Here is a 23,563-nt window from a genome sequence, read left to right as displayed (position 1 = left end):
TAATAATACAATTAGATACTGGTTTGGAGTCACTGGGTCACATGGCATGGAAGCTATTGAAAAAACTGCAAGTATTTTGTATTGATATATTTACGTGAAGTAATTTATTGACGGTCCCTAAATCAGTTTCTAGCGATTCACCGCGAGGCTCTGCGAGGTGTGCTAACCGTTCTCCTGCTGCTATTGCCGGGCAAATCTCCGTGAAGTCGCGGCTGGAACTGGACTGAATATCTGTCGAATATCCAACCTAAAACTAAGTTCACCGCGGTCGCCGCACCTGACAAATCTGCCATCAGATGACCTGTCCGCACCATCAGTTACTATGGAACTAGCGGTGAACTTTATTCATTGTAGCCCCTTAAGATGCACGGATAACATATCAGTGTGTTTAGGCCCTTAAACGATTTGGCCATGTGTAACGTTACTTATTGTGTACTTACTGTTTATAAGGAAGTAAGGTAACAGGCGTTAGAAGTAACTACAATCAAAACAAGGGAGTCTAGTTTAGTAGCGAATAGAGGTACGAAATATCATATAAGAGGCAATTATAGCTCTTCATACAAGAGTATTGGCAGTTATATCATAAACCGGTTCAATGCATTCGCTTCATAGTCTGCATTCACAATTAAAGGCTAACTTTCCGTTGTACCCCCGTGCCTTACTTTGTAGCATGGACCTATTGGTTTGTAGTCTACACTACGGAAAGCCTGATAGGACAATGTAAATATTCCGCGAAACACCCAAAGGTTTTGGTATGTCAAAGTATGCGAAAGTTTAAATACATGGAAATGCTTCAGTAGCAAACTTAAATAATGAACAGGCTGCTGTGTAAACCTCAGGCTGCATAAAATTGTCATGAATCATATTGCTTCTGGACATTTCCTCAATTATTAATAAATTAATATTATTATCCATTTTATTGAAAGCAATTCAGCCTCCCTGTAAAACAAATTATTAGATTTATATAAATTATATTTTAACTACTTGTTTTATCATTAATTCTTTATGAAAGATAAGCAGGATGGGTGGAAATCATATGTCAGTCTTTAAGCTGACAAGATTGTGAGTAAACACACTCAAAAGGTTGCAATTTAATTCATGATATGCAGTTTAAGCAGGTAGCCTAAGTAAGGAAGTGAATGATTCGACTGAGCAAAACCAATGCATGGAAATACATAATGTTCACTTTCGACTACTAATATTAACAAATATAAGCAAATTATATTTGTATATAAATCTTTGGCTGTATGGTCAAATGAATCCAAATGAATCATGAGAAGATTTAAAATATAATTAAAAAAAGTTTAATATGAGATTTCAAGTTAAATTAGACGACATGCGTAAGAAATCAACGCTATTTTTTTAATAAAGACTGCTTCAAAGCGTTTGTCTTTGTACTCTGGTTCACGTTGATGCCACATCAAAGACGAAAGGATTTAAAACCAACTGCTGGATTCAGACTGTACGTCTGAACACCCTTTGGAATAACATTCTCTCCCGCCGAGAAGCCATTACAAAAAGCTTTGATTTGAGCTTGATTTAGCGAAGGAAAATTAAAAACTGAAAAATACGAGAGCAGCAGCAATGGAAAAAAGCGCTACGGAGCATAATTCACTTCAGAAACACGTACCCTCACAGCACAGTGTTAATCCCAAGGCACGGTGGCCGCGTTAAAATTACTTGATTATCACCGATCAATCCCGACTCTCAATCCCTCCATAGAAAAATACACATCCCTGCAGTGAACAGACTCACTGAGTACAACAACAACAACGACAGAACAACATTGCACAATAAAACATCCAATAGCAACACAGTGATTTTGCCCCTTACAATACAAGCCAGGTATTTATTTTGGGGGGGAAAATAACACCGTTCGTGTTGAAGTTGCCTCGGTAAAGTAAAGACCAAGATAGCGTCTGACAGCATAACCTTTAATGCCTCTGGACATGCAAGCCCGACCAGAAGAACAGCGTGTGCAAGTTTGGGTGTGTGGGAGGATCCGTTTGGGTTCGCTATGCAACCCGGACTAACAAGCAGAAGGCACTTAATTTCGGGCTGCTGCTGTTCTGCGTCCCCTGGTGGTGAAATCCAGGCACTGCAGGCCTGTGCCCCCCCAGCTCAAGGCAGCAGTGAAGGCAGCAGAGCCCCAGAAGGTGTCCACTCATCGATTCAACCACCCTTATCCTGCTGAATCAACCCCTCGATCCCCGGGTTTAGTTCCCTCAGGTAGGCTGTCCCGTGCAGGGGGAAGGTAGGGGAGGGGCGTTTGGCTGAGTTTCGGCCGTTCCCTCCGAGGACAGCCCCCTGGAGTTGAGCGCTGGGGGGGCCATCTGAGCTAGGACCACCGTTATGGGCAGGAGGGCCTTGTGACGCGTAGACGCTGAAGAACGCGCCGCCTCCTCCTCGGGCTGTGTGTTTGGCACTGTTGTCTGGGTTACTGCATCAGGGACCGGCACTGGCTCTGTGGGTTCCGTTGTGGCCGGAGTTTGTGGCGTCAGCGTTTTGCCGTCCGCTTGTGTGACGGGCGGTAATGTCTGTGATGGGGGGTGTTGTGTTGGCGATTCTTGTGTATTTGAGAGGCATTGTGTATTTCGCGTGCCTTGTGTGTTTGAGAGGCCTTGTGTGTTTGAGAGGCCTTCCGTGTTTGAAAGGCCTTCCGTGTTTGAGAGGCCTTGTGTGTTTGAAAGGCCTTCCATGTTTGAGAGGCCTTGTGTGTTTGAGAGGCCTTGTGTGTTTGAAAGGCCTTCTGTGTTTGAGAGGCCTTCCGCGTTTGAGAGGCCTTGTGTGTTTGAGAGACCTTGTGTGTTTGAGAGACCTTGTGTGTTTGAGAAGCCTTCCGTGTTTAAAAGGCCTTCCGTGTTTGGAAGGCCTTCTGTGTTTGAAAGGCCTTGTGTGTTTGAAAGGCCTTCCGTGTTTGAGAGGCCTTGTGTGTTTGAGAGGCCTTGTGTGTTTGAGAGGCCCTTTATTTTTGATAGCCGTCGTTTGATTGGCTCATCTTGTCTCTGTGGGGCTCGGTGTGTCCGTGCCAGCTCCTCCACGCTGGGGTAGTAGGGCAGGAAGGGCCTCTCGTGAGCACAGGTGCGCATGGCCAGGTAGGTGTGCTTCAGCAGGTTAGGAAAGCGGGACGTGAAGTAGGAGACAAAGTCGTCAGGGATGGTGCCTAGGGTTTCCTGCACATCCGCCGGCAGCTCTCTGTAGTGGTGCTTCTGTTGGCGGTGGCGTCGAGACACACAAGTCAGTTGAAGTGAGGGAATGTGTTGGGACAGTTGATGCTTTAAAAATGTGCTTGACACGTGACAGGTTACCTTGTTCCTCATCGCCCTGAGCAGATCTCGGACCGAGCCACCCTTATAGGAGCGGAATTTGCGCAGATCTGATGAAAAATAAAAATAAAAATGAGGTTAGAAAATTGGGTTTAACTAGAGATGGAATTCCAAAATGTTGGCACATAAACACCACCTGCCAGTCTCTTGGTACTACATTTACAGGAGATATTGGGAAAAGCTTTTCCTCTCTAAAGGCAGCTGCTATGGCAGGAGCAAAGTCCAGAAGTATGTGCACACCTTCCTTGAGGAATCACCCACATACAACCCACGGTTCCAGTCTGTCCTGTATGACCACAGGCTCATACCTGTTTGCAGAGGAACTGTAATGTGTTCTCTCCAATCACACTTGACAACAGCCCGCCCCCCTCGCTCTAGCTGTCTCACGATTGGTCCATCCAGCGGCTCCTTTTCTATTCTGTCACTGACGTCCTGCAGGCAGATCAGAGGGATGGCAGTTAATATAAAAGTGGCATAATGATCTTGGTTTTTGTAAGTTGCATTCAAATTCAACTACTTCTATTAAGGTGGCATTATTCTTGAATTGTTCATCACCAATATTAAAACAACAAAAAGGACACACATGTTCAAGTACCCCCCTTCAATACCTCAAAGTGCCCCTTGCGGTAGAATTAGCCCCATTTGAGAAACACTGTCTTGCTTTATATACACTATGCAATGGCAGCTGTGTACTCCAGCTCAGGGCTCATGACCTCTGACCTGGAAGAAGTGCAGCTCCCGCTCCAGACTCCAGAAGAAGGGGTGTTTGAGGACACTCTCAGCAGAGGGCCTCTCCTGGGGCTCCGTGCTCAACATCTGCTCTATGATGTCTCTGGCCACAATGTCCTCTGGGGGGGGGGGGGGGGGGGCAAAACACACACACACACACACATGAGCAGGTGGCCTCCAGCTAGCAAAACATCTAGGGGAGTGTGCTGTGTAATCTAGAGTATGTGTATGAGCGTTGAAGTAGGCTGGGTGTACAGAGTTTGGAGTTTGTTCCCCGATGTTGGCAGTTGACCTGTATGTCGATTTTAACAAGATGCCCAACCCAACCGGCTCCTTGCTAATATGCATCCGAATTCACTTTAAAAAAAGAAAGCTTTAAATAACTAATAAAATAACTTTATAGTATGATGGTAAAACTGGAGCTATTGTCAAGGCTTTTCACTATGGAAATGCATGCAACCACACCTACTACAGAAAGTATGTTCTCTGCATCTACCTTGAACTACAGGTTAGGGTAGGTCTACCCTCTAAACGACAGATTTCATTCAAACCAGTCGTGTTCAAAGGGCTCTTGCTGGATGCTTAAAGAAAGCAGTGGTGTGGACGGCTGAGGAAGACGCGGCACTGTGCTCCTCTCACCGTGCCTGTCGGGCAGCAGCTTGTCCAGACTGTAGGCTCCCAGGAGGATGTTGGCCTGCCTCTGCAGGGACTTGCCGAAGGGGTGGCTGCCCTGGGCCACCACGTAGTAGAAGACACAGCCGGCGGAGAAGATGTCCACAGTGCAGGTCTACGCAAAGAGAAGAGGCTTCGTGTGAGGTGGTGGTGACCAGAGAAGCGACGGCTTCCTGAACATAGCGGCCATGGACAGACAGCATTGGTCCGCGGTACACGGTGAAAGAGAGAGGGGGGAGACACAAAGAGAACGAGAGACGGAGAGTGGGGGGGAGACGAGAGAGAGACGGTAAGAGACCGAGAGGGAAAGAGAGAGAGCTGAGAGGGGGCCTCTCACCGGGTTGTCCTTGCAGTCCTCGCTAAGCACCTCGGGGGCGATCCAGCCCTCGGTGCCGGGCACCCCAGACCTCCTGCTGAAGCTGTGGCGGCCCACCGCCAGCTTCTTGCAGAGGCCAAAGTCAGAGATCATGGCCCGCACCCGGCCGTGGGCATTGGGCATGGACACTAGGATGTTGTGGGGCTTCAGGTCCCGGTGCACTGGAGGACAGACACAAGGAAAGACTCAATATGTATAGGCCGGGAAATCCGTAGGTACTTAGAAAGACACAATGGCGAGTTTAGAGCATGTCGAAGCCTAGCTTGTGGTCTCTGCTGTTGGTGGGGGTGGTAACCTACCTATGTTGAGGGAGTGCAGGTGAGCCAGGCCTGACATGGTCTGCTGAAGTAGGGCGACGGGTTCCAGTCCACCGCGGTCAAAATCCACCGTCTCCACGTACTGTGTGAAGGGGATGACCGTTAATAAAAAAAACAGAAGCTGCAATGAAAATGAAGACAGAGGCGACCTCTTGCTTGCTAGTACCTCCTGCAGCGACGCGGCGCACAGCTCGATGGCGATGTACTGGAACTGCCGGTCCCGCTCGGTGCAGAAGTAGCGGATGACGTTGGGGTGCTCGTCCGACTCCCGCAGGAGCTGCACCTCCCGGTCTGCGAAGCTGAAGCATTCTGGGAGGATCCTCTTTACCGCTACCTGCCGGTTGTCGAACTGACCCCTGGTGGAGATCATCGGTGTTACATTTGTTATTTTTGGGTGTTTTAAATTATTTTAAATGACACAAAAAAGTCAAGACAGTGTACTTCAGGTAAGATCCCAGACCCTTATAATCCCCTATCTTATAATAAACACATTTTCCTTCTTTATTTGCTGTCATTTAGAAAATTAGATGAACAAAATCTAATAATCAGTTTGGGAGGTGCGTCTGTCTACCCATTAACCAATGACTAGCTAGCTAGCTCTGGCCAAATAGTGGCAGACAAAGAACTACGATTCTAAGACTCACTTGTAGACTATGGTTCCTTCAGCACCGTGGCCCAGGACGTTCCTGGGGCGGAAGGTGATTTTCCCGATTCTGACTGTGTTCGAGTCCTCATCTGATGTATTGAAACGAAAAAGTATTAAAAACAAATAAAAACAAATAAAAGATGCTCATAATTACGAAACAATTAACTTTATTAGGTCCAGATGAGAAACTTGGGCAGTGGAATTTTAGGGCAGTGGAATTGGGCAGCAAGTTATTTGACAATTAGTGTATTGTACAGAAAAAAACATTTCACTTTGGCCGAGTCTGACCAGTGCTTTTCCATAGGTATGCCTCTACCGGTGCTCGTGTTAGAGTATTGTGGGAGTGCGTGCACGAGTCCCTACCTCCTTCATCGTGCTCGTTGGCCGAGCTGCCTAGCTCCGACACGGACACGTTGGAGTGGTTTGAGGCTCGCGGGGTGATATTGGGGCTGCTGTGGTCCGAGCTCTCGGAGCGTGTGCGGGCCACCTCCAGGTAGTCGCTGTCTGGGGTGAGGCTCAGGCCCATGCCCAGGTCGCCCAGGGGGGGGAAGGGCTGCTGGCGCTGCAGCAGCTCCAACCTCTCCTCCATCTGCCTCTGGAACTCCTGGTGCTGCAGCTGCTGCTGCTTGTGAACACTCTGGGTGTTCAGGAGAGAGGACAGAAGATCAGGATGCAGGAGAGGACAGACATCGAGGGGGTCAGGATTCAGTTGAGTGGCGGAGAAGGTCAGGATTCAGGAGAGAACAGAGGAAGAGTGGATCAGGATTCAGTAGAGACCAGAGGAAGAGTGGGTCAGGATTCAGTAGAGACCAGAGGAAGAGTGGATCAGGATTTAGTAGAGACCAGAGGAGGAGTGGATCAGGATTCAGTAGAGACCAGAGGAAGAGTGGATCAGGATTCAGTAAACAGGAAGAGAAGATCAGGATTCAGTAGAGAACAGAGGAGTAGATGAGGATTCAGTAGAGAACAGAGGAAGAGTAGATCAGGATTCATTAGAAAACAGAGGAAGAGTATGTCTGAATCCTCAATGTTCTGTATTTTGGTACTTCTCTTCATTACCGATAAATTGTTAATCGCTCCAAATTTGTGTTTATATAATCAATTATAAATGATTATCATCTAGTTCTATCAATATATTTGGCATTTTGTGGAACAAAAGTCAACCCTAAAACAAGCCTCAAATAACTTGGCCCAACTCCACTAGCCACTCACCTTGGGGTAGGTGATGACGAAGGCCACCCAGCCAGCCAGCAGGAACGTGGAGAAGATGATGGTGGCCAGGTCCTTGAGCATGGAGTCCACGGGGGCCTCGGGTCTGGTGGCCCGCCCGCTGGAGGCCTGCTCCTGGATGGAGCTCTGGGGCCTGCCGGGAGGGAGGCTGGCGTCCATCTTGCTCTCGTTTACCTTCTACCAGAAGAAGAAATCAAAATCCCCCCCCAAAAAATACCTTCCTTCAGGCCCCCCTCTAAAGCCACTCCCCCCAAATATACGACTCCATTGCTAGCCTGAGCGATAGTGTTCACTAGTGTTAGACTGTTTTGGACTGTGTCCTGCGTAATACGTGCCCGGGCCGAATGTGCGCAGGTAGCCGGGTAGGTGGGTAGACATAAAGTTAGGCCGTCCAATCATTTAATTTGGGCCGAATTAAATCATTGGACAGTCTCAATACAGGCCTGCGACCGCCACTTATTCTGGATCATTCAAATATTTTTGTCAAAGCACTTAATTTATTGATTGCTGTCGGGATGTAAAGAAAATCTCAACAGATATGATAAAAAAATACTTACTAAGATAAAGATAAATTACCTACCCTACCTTAACATTAAAATGTACAAATTATTTTGAAATAAATATTAGTTTTTTTGCTGGTTTAGGAATGCCTGCATATGGTTTGTTTTGGTCTTCAGATTCGGATGGAGGTTAGTGGTGGGGACACCCACCTCCTCCATGGTCTTGTCGGTGGAGGGGGGGATGATGTTGCCCTGATGGCGAGGCAGGTTTTTGGGGAACCTCTCCAGGATCTTGGTGTGGGCCTCAGGAGGCGTCTCGTGGTGACCTGCAGGAGGGAGACACATATTCCTCCACATTAGAACCAAGAGGAACCGTGAAGTGAACCGTTTGATCTGGAGCGCCACAGGCTCATCTCTCTCCGCAACCATATAAAAAACAATCAACCCCCACCACCCACAGTCACCACACATCCCATGTAGGGAAATGACGCCATACAATCTGCAGGATTCATTCCATGTTCATCAAAATCAGGATTTCTGCCTCTACAATAAACTTATCGTAAAAGGTTGAAAACCCATATATATTTTTAAAAACATTAGTAAATCTGATTTTATACTCCCTTTACATTAAAATCTAATTACAAACCAGTTCCATTCATCAATTGCTTTATAATAAATCTTATAGTAGCCTATAATAATGCTTTAATAATGCCATAATGGAGTTGGTGGTGGTGGGGGGTGGTCCGGCAGTTACCGATGAGCAGCAGGTAGTTCCTCATGAAGTTCATGTGGTGGCGCTTGCGGAGGCCGGCGTTGAACTTGATTCTGGTGGTGGGGGTGATTACACACTCCTTGTCCTCCTCGCTGTCCTGGCTGCCAGGACCCTCCAGCATGGGGAGGGTGCTGCCCCGGGGCTACACACACACACACACACACACACACACACACACACACACACACACACACACACACACACACACACACACACACACACACACACACACACACACACACACACACACACACACACACATTAGATAGAAGATAACAATGGGTGTCGGGTCTCTGCGGTTTAACACTAAGTGAAATTACAGTTATGTAAACAGCATTTGGGCCTTGGGAAGGTGGAGGTGGTGGTGGTGGAGAGGGTCATTTCAGGAGTCAGGATGACAAAAACTTCAACACACACTTTTGCTGATTTACATAAAGAAAGTGCAAACTCCTACTTCCTGGGGGCTTGACTCCTGTGACCTAGTTTGAGGCTTAGATTTGTCTGCTACACGGACAGATACCCTTCTCGTATCTCCTACCATGCACATGCACACACACGGTACCTTCCCTGGCCCAATACAGTCGCCATGTTATATAGACAAGCAGGATGACCTGTGTAGTTTAGCGGGAAGGCTCTACCACTCACCACAACAGTGACTCCATCATGCACCAACGAGGGAGAGGCGTACAGACTGGATGAGTATTTTCCCACGTACAAAGTTGGCCTGGGGGTAGAGAGAGAGTGATTAAAATAAATGTTGGTTTACCATAAGAAAGGGTAAAATCCATCTAGCGATGATAAACAATGTCAATAATATTATGCATCTACATTTCCTAGGTCGGTTTCTCTATCCTTTTTGAAGACAGGTCAAAGCGGAAAACCAAACTTTTCTTCTTTCGCAGCTCAAACATGCCGTTGAGTTTGCAGTTGTTTACGGTCGGATGTATGCTGAGTCACAGAGGTGGTGTCCAAAAATAACATTTCATAGAATTTGCTGTTGAAAGCGAGAAACAGTACTTTAGACTGAAACTATGGCTAGGGACGGACAGCTGTGCCCACTTTTCCACCTTACCAAATTAAGTGCATGTCAGGGCCTACCCACCACTACCATTGGTGGCCTTACACGCCTTTCCCATCACTGGTTTCATATAGTGCAACTCTGAGGGCGCTGGGGAAGTATGAGACGCTGGTGTGCCAATGTTTGTTCTTTTCGATGAAAATTTTCTAAACGAAATGCATGGCTTATTCAAAGATGAATTCAACATTTGACTACAGTAGTATCAGGTGTTACCGCATGTTATTGTGAGAACACCTGGACCACACAATGGCACGTGCTAGATTTAGGAACAATGAAAAATGTCTATTCAAGATCAATGAATAGACATTTGCCTGTGAATGATTTAGATTCTCAATAATAGGCTGTTTATATGGCTAAGGAATTGTTATAAAATTCCCATGTGGGCTGAGACGAGACTAAACCACAACGGATTAACCACCCTCACATTATCTTTAACAAGATAAAAAAAAAAAAACCGGTTTCAAATGTGGTTTTCATACAATTTGTCTGGTTAAAATTTGCTTTACACAGTTGCCATAAGAACACCATATTGACTAGTGTCTAGTGAACTGGGACAAATCATCCTTTGCAGCGGTTCTCCTGCTAAATAGGCGTTTTATGTGCCACGCTCGAATTAAAGCTCTCATCGAATGCAATAAAACATACCATGGATATTTCCAATTCATTCCTTGCATTTCTATCCGGACATTGTGAACGGTTTTCCACCAAAAGATCTCCTGTGAGCCCCCTTCCCTCCAGCCCGCTCCCCAGGCTTACACTAGCTTGTTCTTGGCCTTCTTCTCCTTGGGGAAGGGGTACTTCCACTGGGTGATGCGGCCCACCTCCCCGGACATGAAGGTGAGATAGCGCAGGGTCTCAGCCGCCACGTTGGTGAGGGGCACCTTTCGCAGGCCCTCCCTCTGCCAGATGTACATGGCCACCACAGGCGAGTTGTAGTTCTCGAACCAGTGGACGTTACCCGACTCGCTGTCCACCGTCACCACCAGGCCATCGCCGTTGGACACGAAGTGAGCCATTTCTAAGGAAAAACAAAAACAGGATACGAAGGTGACGTCTTTGTGGCTGTGTTTGTGTTGTTTGGACACTGGCTGCAAACCAATACCTCTGTTGAGAGGCCATAAGGAACTTGAATGGGTTGATCATTACTTTATTTTAGGGGGAGATCGTGCTGTTACTTCCGGACCATTACTCACACTCTCATGCACTCTAGACCAGAGGACAGAGTGTGAAATGGACAGAGTGTAAAATGCAATTTGGAAAAGTCAGTACTTTTGGTTCTATTATTAAAATTTAGCAATCATCTTTTTGATTGTTCAACCACTGCAACATTTTACAACTCAACTGTCTGAAATTATTGTGGTTTGTATAAACTGTTATTTTTGAAACAGAAGTTTGTGGCGCTAAATAGGTCATATCCTGCGACTGACGCAAGCGGCTGAGTCAGAGATACTGACCAAGTATGACTCTCAACAAAGCTGTGTCCGAGAAATAGAGAAGTGAAAAAGGCTTGGAGAACAAAAGATTGGCAGTGGATCAAGAAAGCAGGACTCCGTTAAAGGTGTCGTAATTTTGCAGTGGTCACTAGTAGCATGGAATGCCCTGTGAGTTGGTTTTGGTGAACAAAATGCTCTGGTGCTCCTGTTTCACACTATTCTATTGTGGTGGAGGAGATGGGCGGAGAGGAACAGAGAGACTCAGAGAGAGGGAGAGGGAGAGGGAGTGGGAGAAAGAGAGAGAAAGAGAAAAAGAGAAAGAGAGAGAGGGAGAAGGGGAGAGAGACAGAGAGAGAGAGAGAGAGAGAGGTAGAAGGAGAGGGAGACACAGAGAGAGAGACACAAAGAGATCTCTTGGCCAAGAAAGAAGAGTTGAGGAAATAATGGCTGGATTGGACGTTCATTCACCTTGACCGTGGCCCGGGCACTCCCCCCGACTCCCGCCGTGCTCCGGCGGCGATGCCCGGGCCACGATGCCCGGGCCACGATGCCTGGGCCGCGGTCAAGGTGCCTTGGCCACGGTGAGTGGCCTCCGAGTGGCCTCTGAGTGGCCTCTGAGTGGGTGCGACTAGCTAAGGGGTCTGAATCGAGCCAAAATCTATTCACGAATAGGCTGGAGCCCTGGCTGCGCTATGAACCAATACGCAGTAGCCCTGGCTTTGGAGCAGCCCGGAGGAAGGGGTTATCCCCTCAAGTCTAGGCTACGAAGACCAACCAACCCGCTCAGTCATATGCCTCGTTTTCACCGAGCGGAGCGGTACTGTTCTTTGCGGTACAGTGCGTCTCTGTTCGCTTATATTGGCGCATTCACCGAGCGGTGCGGTTCGGTGCGGCTCTGTTCGCTCATATTGGCGTTTCAACCTCCGGAAGTTGGGCAAGGTCCCGAAATAAACGCACTGAGCGCAACGCTGATTTATCGGCACTCCTCCGTTAGGTTACCAAGCCATCTGAAAGGGTGCCAAAAACACACACCGTAATTCTGAAATCCCTTTCAAAATTTGAAGTTTGGTATGACCAGGTCACTGATATCTCTGCAACACAAACAGTGGGGAGGATTGACTGGATCTATAAATGAAGTCCCTCAATCTTATTTGGCTTAACACCATGACAAACATTCTGAAACATCCATTAACATCCACATTTGCCTCAAACAATGTTAGGCTTACAGCCCATGTAAACAGTTGTGAAATGATGTTCTTGTTGACCGTTCTGTTTGATATTGTGGAAGGATGTTAGTGAATGATTCAGAGCATGAGCAATTTAAATGGCATCACTTTTGGTCTTTTTCTTAAAACAATTGTAGCTGAAAATAAACATAGCCAAATTACAACAAATAGCTTCAGTCATTTAGGGCAAAAATAGGCCCAATGATGGTCCCAGATTTTTTTGTTTAGTTTTACAAATCAAGAGTAGGCCTGATTTGACTAACTGGCTTTGCATGCTTTCCTTCTGCCCTTGTAGTCCAAAACATGCTGCCCACCAGCTTTCAAAGTACAATGCTGCCACTGGTGGATTTGTATAAATTCTATTCATGTAATTATCCCTCCCTGCTATTTTGTAGTTCACCAAAACACGTTGCTGTTACCTTCTACCTGCCGAGATGGGCTCTGTGTCACCTGGCCGCAAAATTAATACTGTCTTCCCGTGGGCCGTCACAAGCCAAGGTGGGCGAGGCCATGAATACTAATTCACCAACCGACGTCAGTTGGAGAGCCTTTTTTAATTCGCTCATTAATGCGTCTATTTTCTTTCATTTGCTAATGCAGGCAATCGAGGCAGAAGAACATTTCCCGATCAGCATGCATATGCAACTCCGAGTGACCTATCGTATTTCAAAAGGAACAAGACTAAACGGTTTCTCGGGGAATGACACCTTTAAGCAGAATCCAATTCTGGTCTAGATAGTAAGCAGTTTCCCAAGAGTTAAGGACAACAGCGTTGTATCCGGCATCTTACTATATTTGGTGTCATCGTCAGGCAGGGTGGAGGCGTAGTCCGAGTAGGTGGCGTTCCAGCGCACCTCCCTGCTTTTTGTGTCGTACATGGTGATGGTGTACTCTGCGATTGCAAAGGGAAAACATTGTGTCAAAATCGACAGTGAGAGGTCAAAGGTCGCCAACATTACAGAGCAACAAGGATGCAGTGAATGGGGAAGCACCAGAAGTACATTTCTGATCGTGCCATGGTCACACTCGGTGATTGTTAATAAAATAATTTTCTCCCTCTTTTGGCAAAATGGCATGGTGGTAAAAGCCTAACGGTGAAAAAGGTCGCTGAGGCACATAATAAAAGGGACAGCCATTACAGGATCACTCAGCAGTGTTCCGTTTCTTAAGTCTGCCCCTTGAAATTGGCTGTGGAGTGTGAAAAGAGATCTTTGTATACAGGTGGCTTGCAACGAAAGTTGGTCCACCAAGGTTTTTGCCTAAAAGACATGTTCCTGTGCCTGCCACCCGAGGCACCGATCTCTTATTGCGGAGGAGTTGCACCCATGCCTGTTGCCAGATTCCAGATGAACATTACTAATTGGTTAGTGTGTGGGAGGGGGAACAGTCAATGAACCGTCCCAGGGGATAAGAGGCTGGGTTAATGTTATGAACCAGTAAGTAAGGGAGTGTTAGAAAACGGACAAACTGCTTTAAGAGTTGAGCCTAGCCAAACGTGTTCCTCTTGTGTTTTTGAGCACGTGTGCATAGTTTGTGGAGTTTGTGTTTTGTCTTTTGGATTCCCTTTAATGGCATTTGTTAAATTTCTTGCTGAAGAATATTTAAAATACACAATCATAAAAAGATTCCGCTAATGAAAAGGTAATGTGATGTCTCAGCAAACTCCAACATAGTATGCATTTCAGGGATATGTGAGAAATAGATATTTCTACGTCTGGCAGGTATAACACGTTTTGGACGCATGCTTAGGAAACTGGCGTCCTAAGGTGCCACCTTGTGCAGTGTGTGTGTGTGTGTGTGTGTGTGTGTGTGTGTGTGTGTGTGTGTGTGTGTGTGTGTGTGTGTGTGTGTGTGTGTGTGTGTGTGTGTGTGTGTGTGTAGGTCAGTTTACCTGTACGTCCCAGGTAGAGGAGTGAGGAGGAGGGACAGAGCATCTCTGCGAAGGAGGAGGTCAGTGTCTGCTGCTTCTCACCGGTGAGCAGGTCCACCACATACCACAGGTCCTGTTTCTTACCTGCTCTCATATACACACACACACACACACACACACACACACACACACACACACACACACACACACACACACAGTAAAAGGGCTGTCTTGGGGCCCACGATAGGATACACAAGCATACAATTGTTTTCTCAAGCCCAAATGACCACAACTATCATTCCAATACAAGTATCCTTGAAATAATTGTATACACCTGAGTGATGGGTGATTATTACATGAAGAAAACAAATGTAATTATGCGACCGGGCTAACGCTGGGCAATGAGCCAATTCACACTACTTCCAACTAAGCTATGGGTTGTGGTAGACAATGGTAACCAAAGACTGCCGCTAAACAACACGCCTAAGCAGCTTTGCTTTCTATTATCTTCCATATTATTGAATCAGGGAGGGGCCGAAGTGGCACCCAGCCAGAGATTAATGTCACTGGCCCAGTGGAACTGGTGTGTGTCCCCTAATGTGTATTTTCTATTCTTGTTCCTCTCATTAAGGAAGTAGGCTGCTGTGACCCAAGCACTTTGTCAAACTTGACAATGTCACGCTGCTGGCTTCTTTAGAGATAAGAATTGCTTGTGTCCTGCACAACATGACTCCCCGGGTTTGATCATTTCCACCCCACAGGATTATAACACACTTAAAGCTTTGCGCGTGGCTTTGCATTAGCTGAGTAGCTTTGGTTGAATGAATACAAATGGCAGACAAGATAATGTTCAGAAGAAAATGTCAACCGTTTTCTTGCCCCTTTGACAATGCTGTGCTCTGCTGGGACCGAACGCAGATAAGAGGTTTAACCTTCTGGACTGTTGTAAATTCAAATCAGCAGAAAGAGACGTCAGTGCCATCATTGTAGTTGACAAGGCATTGTGGTGCCAGTCTTTTGTTCAGCAGAAGACAGCACTCTGTCTTTTAGCAGACAGGAGATGGAACAGCACCTGTTGCATGCATAATGAAGCTTGTTGCCATGACTACATGTTTCCTGTGGCCCGACAGCAATTTAGCCCATGAGTTTAAAAATAAAAGTTCGTAATTCTGCTTGTTTCCTCTTTCAGTCTGGAACCATATACTGTTTTGTTGATTTGGCAGACGCTTTCATCCAAAGCAATGTCCGAAAAGGAGCATGTAGGGGCGGGGGGGGCAAGACATCATGACATCATCTCTCAAGGTTGCACACAGGTATCTGCTGATAATCATTACTTTCATCTGGGAATTGACACCCTTGCTACCACACTATATAGCCCCAAGGGCTGCATGATTCTTAAAATGAGAATCACGATTTACTTGCTTAGAATTTAGGTCACCACTCTATGATTTTTCTTTGAATAAAAATATTAATTGCACTCATTTACCTGATACAGAAGGAAACGCAAAAAAACATATGATGGGGCCTGATAGAGGACCGGCACATCAACTTTGGTCAACACAAAGGGAACCCTCCTGTTTGCAGCTTAAATGTGACAGCTTCATGAATCATTGAACACAAACCATTGTGGGTTTTCTGTGCGTAAGATGAGAGAGGTAGGTATACTTCTTAAAATGTAAACCACAGTCAAGAACACAAGTCTGTCCAAATTTTGCTTCAACGTGGAATGGACATATTAGAATGTTCCTTCCTGAACACCCTTTCTGAATGGAAACTTGTAGCAGGAATGCAAAGATGTTTCCTTGTGTGGCATTTTCCAGTAAGTATTATCGCTCCAGTGAAAAAGACAGATGGATTCAACCCTGCTGCTTATATTAGAAAACACTGCTTTTAACTCTTTTCTCATACGGTCCGACAGTCATTTGAGGGTTTCTCCCTTGCAGTTTATTTCCCCTGGTTTTCACGTGGTGTAACACTGTGTTGTCATTGGTTGATGGAGAAAGTAGGAGCCCTTGCTCTGATGCAGTTGACGTCCCTGATGAAAATGCAGCAGAATCGTTGTCATTTGGAAATGAGGTCTAATAGAGTCATGAATCGAGATCACGATTTGAATAGGATTTCTCGTGCAGTTCTAATAGCCCCCCTGTTTTTTCCTTCCTTGACGCTGTGAACCTGGGTCCATGAAATTTCGGCGGAGCCTTACCCATGTAGAGGACGCCATCTGAGCTCCTGCAGGGAGAGGCCTGGACCAGCTCAGGGATGGTGAACGGCAGTTTCTGTTTTTGAGGTAAAACACAATTACATGGGACTTCTTCACAGAGTGGCCACCTTGGTTCGATCTTGGCCTTCAGTTTCCCCGCACCATGCTAGCATTTTAGAGCCAAGATGAGCATAGCATGTCCCGGATATCACACAGACACAATCTTCTATCCATCTTTGACATTGTGCTGTGTGCGTGTGGCCGACATCTCTGTGGTAGATCGTCGCTATGCCGTGCTGCAGCCGTAAAAGGGGAAATTAAAACGAGGGTTGTGGTGGTGGTTCTGCTTACCGTGAGGCCCTCGCTGTTCTTGCCTCCGAGAGAGTACAGGCTGCCATCGTTGGGGTCTGGCAAGAAGGCTGGCCTAGGGATTAAGATGAGATGAGAATAATGAAGAACAAAAGGAATAAAAAACAATGATATTGAAGATCAAATTAAGATTTCGTGAGCTATTATTACAAAAAATATATATAAAAAAGTGTACACACACACACACACACACACACACACACACACACACACACACACACACACACACACACACACACACACACACACAGGAGGATACCTACTCTGCGACGTGTGTGGGGACCTGAAGAACAGGATCTGTGTAGAGAAACAAGCATGACAGAATTACAGTTTGTCTAACAACAACAACAACCGTACAGTCGATTGGCCAGGGGTGGCAGGATTCCTTTAAAAAGTGTTGAAGGCGCTACATTGACAAGATGGAAAGAGGAGGCCTTTCATCAAGGCCAGCGATGGGCAGAGGACAGCACAAATCACCAAATAAATACAGACAGAAACCATCACATGGCACAAAAAGACCAACAAATTAAAAATCATTCAACAAAAATATTGAAATGTCATTGTCATTTTGGTGAATTTACAGTTTAACAATCCACAACAAATCTTTCCTCTAAATTACAAACGTATCGACACAGCGCTTAGAAGTGTTTTAAAGTTCAAACCTGGGGTTGGTGGCCGGGAATTAAGCTTAATGTTAAACATGTTGAGCTCGTTATGTTATTAGCCAAACATAGGCGTGGGGAGGGCCAGGTGGTCTTACACTCTGTGGGGTGGGGGGCATGGATGTGGGTGTGGGTAGGGGTTCAGGGGTCAGCAGTTAGGTGTTAAGAGTTTAACGAGACGACTATTGTATTACGGTAGACAACAAACACACACAAAAAATCCAGTGAAGCGAGTCTGCCAAACAATAAAGACAATGGTTTTGCTTAAAAAGAGTGGGGGTTCAGTGATTGCTCCACCGATACGATCTAGGCTAGAAAGAGATGCAGATAAGACAATAATGGGGGGGGGTAGGAGTGTTCCATCAACATTGCAGTGAGTGGGTGAGCATCACTCATCGAGCTGCTGGTCTGCAAATTTCAACACAACACGTGTTTGCATGTGTCACCCACGTGCGAGCGAGAACAGGTCCGGACACAATATTCAACAGTTGCTGGCACTGCCGACAGACATGAAGATTACTGGACGATAATGATCTGGGTATTAGGTGTACCCAACCGTGGTGGGTTGTCCTGGATGCTACCTTGTTTTGCACTTTCCATCTGGCTGAAAGGCCCTGGTCACTCTGACTCAAAGTGTGCCCTTTAGGCTGGAATCGCTGATGCAATTAGCCGGCCCGAAAGCGGCAGACATCAACATGCTAATCGCGCTCAATGCTTACATAGTCACACTGTTTGGACAGGAGGGTCATAGGGGGTATGGGGTTGGATCATGATTTTCCAACATGACCTTCACTATTGGCGCTACATCTAAAACCCAACTGCCCCCTCCAGCTTGCCACTCATTCTCCGTAAATGATTACCGGATTGGCATGCTCAAAAGCAAGGAAACAACAACTCTCAAAAAGCAAGGGAAAAATAAATGTGTTGCAAGAGACTCAGAATACATCCCCGGGGTGACCGCCCAGTCTCATCGTATCCAGTTATCTAGGCTGCCCAACAACTACAAAACAGCTTCCTTGTTCTGCTTATGTGTGTGTGTTGCGATACGGTTCCCTCCAATGGGAACGCGATTGCATCTTACACCTCGCAAGAGTATTTCACTTTCAGAAAAGGAGAACAGAATCTGCCGGTTGGTCCCGGGGAGGGCCACATAAAGCCACTCTTGTTGCACAATTGAAACCCGAACGCGGGAGTGAGCCTTCAACAGAGGAACCGGGGAACACGGATGCAAGCAGGTTTCTAGCGGCCCGGGGAAAGTCATCCAACTCTCCTCTTACCTTCTTTCAGAGTCCACTTGATAGAACCCGATCTCTTGCTGACGGCGTGCAGGTCGCCGTCCAGTGTGGACACAAAGAGCAGGCTTTCAGTCAGGGACACGGTGCTGGCAGCGCAGAAACCCTGCAGGACACAAGCACATGAGCAAGAGACTGTTGATGATGGGACGTCACACACACAGCGGCAATATTGCTAAATTAATTTAAATGAAGGAAAAACCGCAACGTAGCCCGCACACGCACATACGCATGAATGCATAAAAGGGTCAGGTCAGAGATGTGCTCCGCTGTCCAAATCATGAATAATCACCAAAGCCTCTAATCACACATTACTGCTCATGTATTGCGCTCATCTTCCATAATTCAAGTAAACTACGGTCACAACCAACCCCATAGAAATATAACAAGACAAAAGGAATAAATGTTTGCGCTACTCCTGTGGCCAGATTTTATGGCCCAAGTGGAATGCTGCAGATGTAGATGTTCCCACATTACCAGGATGTGGTCGCCCGAGGGGGGCAGAAGGGAGCTGCCTCGGGCCTTAATTGCTGCCCTGGCCTGCATCGCAAAACAGTAAAAGCCTTCCCCTACCTCTACTACCTCTGTCAGGGATACAAAGCCTAACATGGTTGTAAAGAGTGCAAATGAGGGGTTAGCTCCCAGATAGCTACCTCAGAGGCAAGATTGATGGGTTATCTAGATAAGTCCCCAAAGGTACAAAGAAAAAAAGTGCAAAAGGACAAGGGTTAGGGTCTTGGTGATCAAATCATCGTAGCCGTTCTCTAGCGTCACTAAAACATCAGTTGCCATTGTGAAATAACATTTTTGTACTGATTCTGCCAAGGAGCATTAAGCGTGTTTGTGCCGGTCATGTATGTAAATAACGGGAAAAGTTGGACAGTACAAGTTTGTGAACGAAACAACAATGAGACACTGTGCATGTACTTCAAAAAAAAAAAGCCCTTAGAAAGGATGCCTCATGTTGGTTGTAATGGATGACAGAAAGAAGAACATTTTGTGACTGCACAGATGAACGGTGGGCCGAGAGCTTGGGGTGTGGGCGGGGTAGGTGGTGGGTTGGTTTGTTTACAAGCACTGCTCCAACAAGAAGATCCCACTCAGAAGCCAGAAGGCATGGGACACAAGAGTACATGTGGACACAGAAATATGGCTCAAAGAAAAGATGTCCTAAGGCAGCCCATTCTCTGCTTACATTGAGAAGGCTGCGAGTATGCAAAAATAACAACTTTCATAAGAACAAATATCCAACCATAAAAATTAAATAGATCGCCGGTTAGCAAAAAAAAAATACCTAGAGCAACTCACAGCTTGACGAATAACGGAAAAACAACTAAAAAAGGCATAGTAGCAGTTATCTTGACAGCGGGACTTCTGTTTAAAGCTGGTTCAACCATTTGTTGACATAGGCCTCAAACTGACTGTGGCTGCTATTCCACAGTGTGGGTGGTTGGCAACAAAGGCCACTTACAAAGGCCGGAAAGCGTGGCTGGCATGTTTTTAACAGCTTTTTATAAAAGGGATGTCGCCTTGCAGTGTGAACTGAAGAAAGTAATTTGTGTCATTTAAATTATTAACACCCTCACAACATATTCCAAAGATAAAGATGCATTCGAATGTATCATTCTCCAAAGCAACTTTGGAGTTTCCCGAAGCACCCAGATTATTTTTTTTACCATAGAGGGACTGTAGCATAAAACAATAGAACAAACTACTTTGACTGGATTCTCTTATTCTGCACTTGCCAACAGATCCCCCTCAGTGCAATCCCTGGGTCTACAGTGGCGTGTCTGTCCATACAGCTGTGGCTGTTCCCAGCGACTGCACACCATATCACAGGCATGACATTGGACCAAATTGTATGGTGTGGAGTAATAGTCTCTCTTCTATTAATTTGGCAACCTCCATGTTATGACAGGTTATCTGTTGCAACTCATAACAGTCATGATTATTGCTGAACTATGACTTGAATCATTGATTAAGCAATCGCTGTTTCTTTCTCTGTGTCAGATCATTCTTGTTGCATTTCTATTTTGCGGATCAATAAAGAATTAATCTGCAATGTATTGCGCCATTAGGCATGACTTTTTTTTTTACATTTTATAGGGTTACATCTGGCAAGACAGTCAAAGTTTTCATTAGCCACGGTTACAGTATATTTATGTTGATTTGGGATTTTACTGTACCACAACTCTTTTGCCCTCTCAATGTGGCAGAGTACCTCCATTAAACTCCCATGATGCATTCTGATGTACAAGCCCTATTATGGTGACTTGCAGCCTTGGTCAGGGTTACCAAAGAGCATTGGATGTCTGCTCTGAATACCGGAGCCGCTGAATCTTCCATTTGTATAAGTAAGCGGGCATGAGCGACAGCAGCAGGGCATGCTCTCCTATGCTTGTTTCTCTTGCTTTTAGACAGACAGGAAAGCCAGACGTTGCGCAAGCCGGTTACATCATGGACCTACATCAGGACAGGGAGGAATCAAATTCTTCCCAGGTTAACTCGCATCCCCCCCCTCTACTGGGCCCTCTGCAGTGAGGGCCCCGATGGACATGCCATGAAGGGGGCCGTGCCTGGAGCACATGTTGTTGCCTGTGGTTGGGCAGCAGTAACATGTGGAGGTATCATTATGTGGATCCACACATCTTCAAAAAAACTGACTGCACTTGAGAGATTTATCCAAGCCTTTCATTGCAACCCTGAGTTCAGCGGTGAAGGCAATGTTATTGAATGTTGAGAGCCTGTTTATCTGAGTGAGTCTCAATAGAGTAGTAGAGGCATAAAAGACAAATCAACTGTCTTCCTGTTTCACTCTGGTGTGAAAACTAGTGGACACATGACTTGAAAAAATATTTACCAGGAAAGATACAAGACACAGTTTCGAAAAATATAAGTATTACTTTTGAATTACCTGATAGTTCATTTTTTGTTTTCTCCATGACCACATCGGAGGACGAGACCTCTGGTTTAAAACTAGTTTTGAGAATAATAATCATAACTGCTGCATCTTTTAAGCAAGCATGCACACCAAAATCTGTCTCCTTCTGACAGGTTAGTAAGTGAATCATGTAAGAGAAGAATCAATTATTTGTGTGCAATGTTCCCAGGCTATGCCCAGGCAGACAGCCCAACAACTTGTTTCCACAAGAAAATACAGAGACAAATTGCAAGTAGGAGAAAGAGATTGAGAATTAAAAACCATAGCAAGATAACAGACAGGACAGAGCGCCTTGTTTTAAGTGGAACAAATCAAACCTTGAATCTGTTTTTTCTTCCATCTTGAAATTGGGTTACATGTTGTTACATTATACACCTCCGGTTAGGTTTATTGTATGTTTTGTGGTTCAGGGGCTGATGGTTTGCAAATAATATATCCTGTTATTGTTTGCTCTGATCAGAAGCATACTACTATAGTAATAGGGAAAAGAGGTAAATGAAGAACAACAACCTGTTGCGACATCTTTGAAAATTACTTTCTTTTTTAATTTTTTTTAGCTCTGCATCACAAATCTGACTGGAATTCTTAATTCTTTGTCACCCTCTGCGTTGGGGAAACCTAATATGTGTTGGTAATTGTCCATCATTGTTGTTCAAAACATGTATACCATTTACCCTGTTCTGGGAAGTCTAGCAGAGAACTCACGTGTAAGCTTCAGGCACACAACAATCTACGTGATAAGATAGTGTAAGTAAATAACTTTCACGTACAGTATAGCATTTGGTTTAAACCCTTAAAAGATATTTCGGTTAGTGAAACATCTCCAAACAGTGCAATGGACATTCAACATTACCATGGTTCGTTTGTACAAACTAGACTAAACATTAAACGTCTGTCATATATCGAAGAGACAGCCCGTCTACTACACCAATACAGTTGGGTCTATGAATGTATATTTATGTTGAGCAATGTCTCTACACGTTTTTGTTCACAAGTGAAAATAAATTGATCTCAGTCTACTTAATCTCACCTAACATTTTAAATTAGATTCCATTTGGTGATTGGAGTCAGTGCTATGTTTCCCCCCTCTCTGATTTATCTGTAGATACATTGATAATGAATTTTGAAACCGTTATTTTTAAGCAGTCAATAAAGAAGCTGCTATGTTTATAATTGCTGTGGTTTACTGGAATAATCGAATCTAAGTGCTTAGGCTACGTTCATCAGCCCGGATTGGAAGTATTGTTGTGTTGCTGCGGATTTTTTCTGAAAGAAAGTAGTGTAGCTTCCCACGATCACAAGGTAATTTAACATTGAGGAGTAATAATAATAATAGTAATAATAATAATAATAATAATGACACCTCTAGTGCACCCACCTCATGTCGATTAAGAAGTTGAAAATAAGGCTTGGTTGTACATTAGCATTGTTATCGTTAGGTCAATGTGAGGTCTGTCAATATAAAGAAGGTATCGACCATTGTAAAGCATTGTGTGGTCCTTGTTGGCATCTGCTATTTGTTGACAATTGAAGTAGCACACGAATCTAGCTTTCCAGCTAGTCTACTTACCACCAGTAGTAGGTAAAGCGATGCGATAATGTACCAAACAAGGGCCCGACTGCTAACTGTCCAGTCCATCTTTTGAGTCGCCAACACCGGCTTCTAGAGTGGGGTTTCAGCTACAAGGGTTCCCGTGGGCTTCATAGAAAATGCCAACTGGATACAACCAAACGCAACACATAAAACACTAGTGCGATATAAAAACATTTAGTCAGATGTATCTCAGTGATAAGGTAGTAAGAAAAACTGCTTTCTTTGCTTCTTCCTGAAACGACTGATGTGAGGGTTGGACTTTGGGATCGAGCTCCATACCAGTGGAGGAGGGGAACCTGTAACATTTCTGTGGACCAATGAGATGCCTTT

General features: G+C 45.4%; 1 protein-coding gene across 1 annotated transcript; it reads right to left on the bottom strand.

The window, feature by feature from the left end:
• Positions 1 to 1,281: 1,281 nt before the first annotated feature.
• On the bottom strand, positions 1,282 to 23,463 carry ern1 (endoplasmic reticulum to nucleus signaling 1). The gene is given in 23 exon segments (XM_079746766.1): positions 1,282 to 2,333; positions 2,336 to 3,209; positions 3,309 to 3,376; positions 3,635 to 3,758; positions 4,047 to 4,174; positions 4,695 to 4,842; positions 5,065 to 5,264; positions 5,403 to 5,502; positions 5,587 to 5,776; positions 6,065 to 6,155; positions 6,430 to 6,703; positions 7,279 to 7,473; positions 8,007 to 8,122; positions 8,551 to 8,710; positions 9,214 to 9,292; positions 10,403 to 10,664; positions 13,096 to 13,197; positions 14,197 to 14,319; positions 16,379 to 16,451; positions 16,727 to 16,799; positions 17,008 to 17,041; positions 18,684 to 18,804; positions 23,210 to 23,463. Coding segments are annotated over 23 exon segments (3,765 nt in total). The 5' UTR covers positions 23,279 to 23,463; the 3' UTR covers positions 1,282 to 2,172.
• Positions 23,464 to 23,563: the final 100 nt, after the last annotated feature.

The sequence above is a fragment of the Pollachius pollachius genome, assembly GCF_949987615.1.
Source record: "Pollachius pollachius genome assembly, chromosome: 11".
NCBI lineage: Eukaryota > Metazoa > Chordata > Actinopteri > Gadiformes > Gadidae > Pollachius > Pollachius pollachius.
Note: the sequence above shows the minus strand (reverse complement) of the source record. Positions and strands in the feature narration are given on the sequence as shown.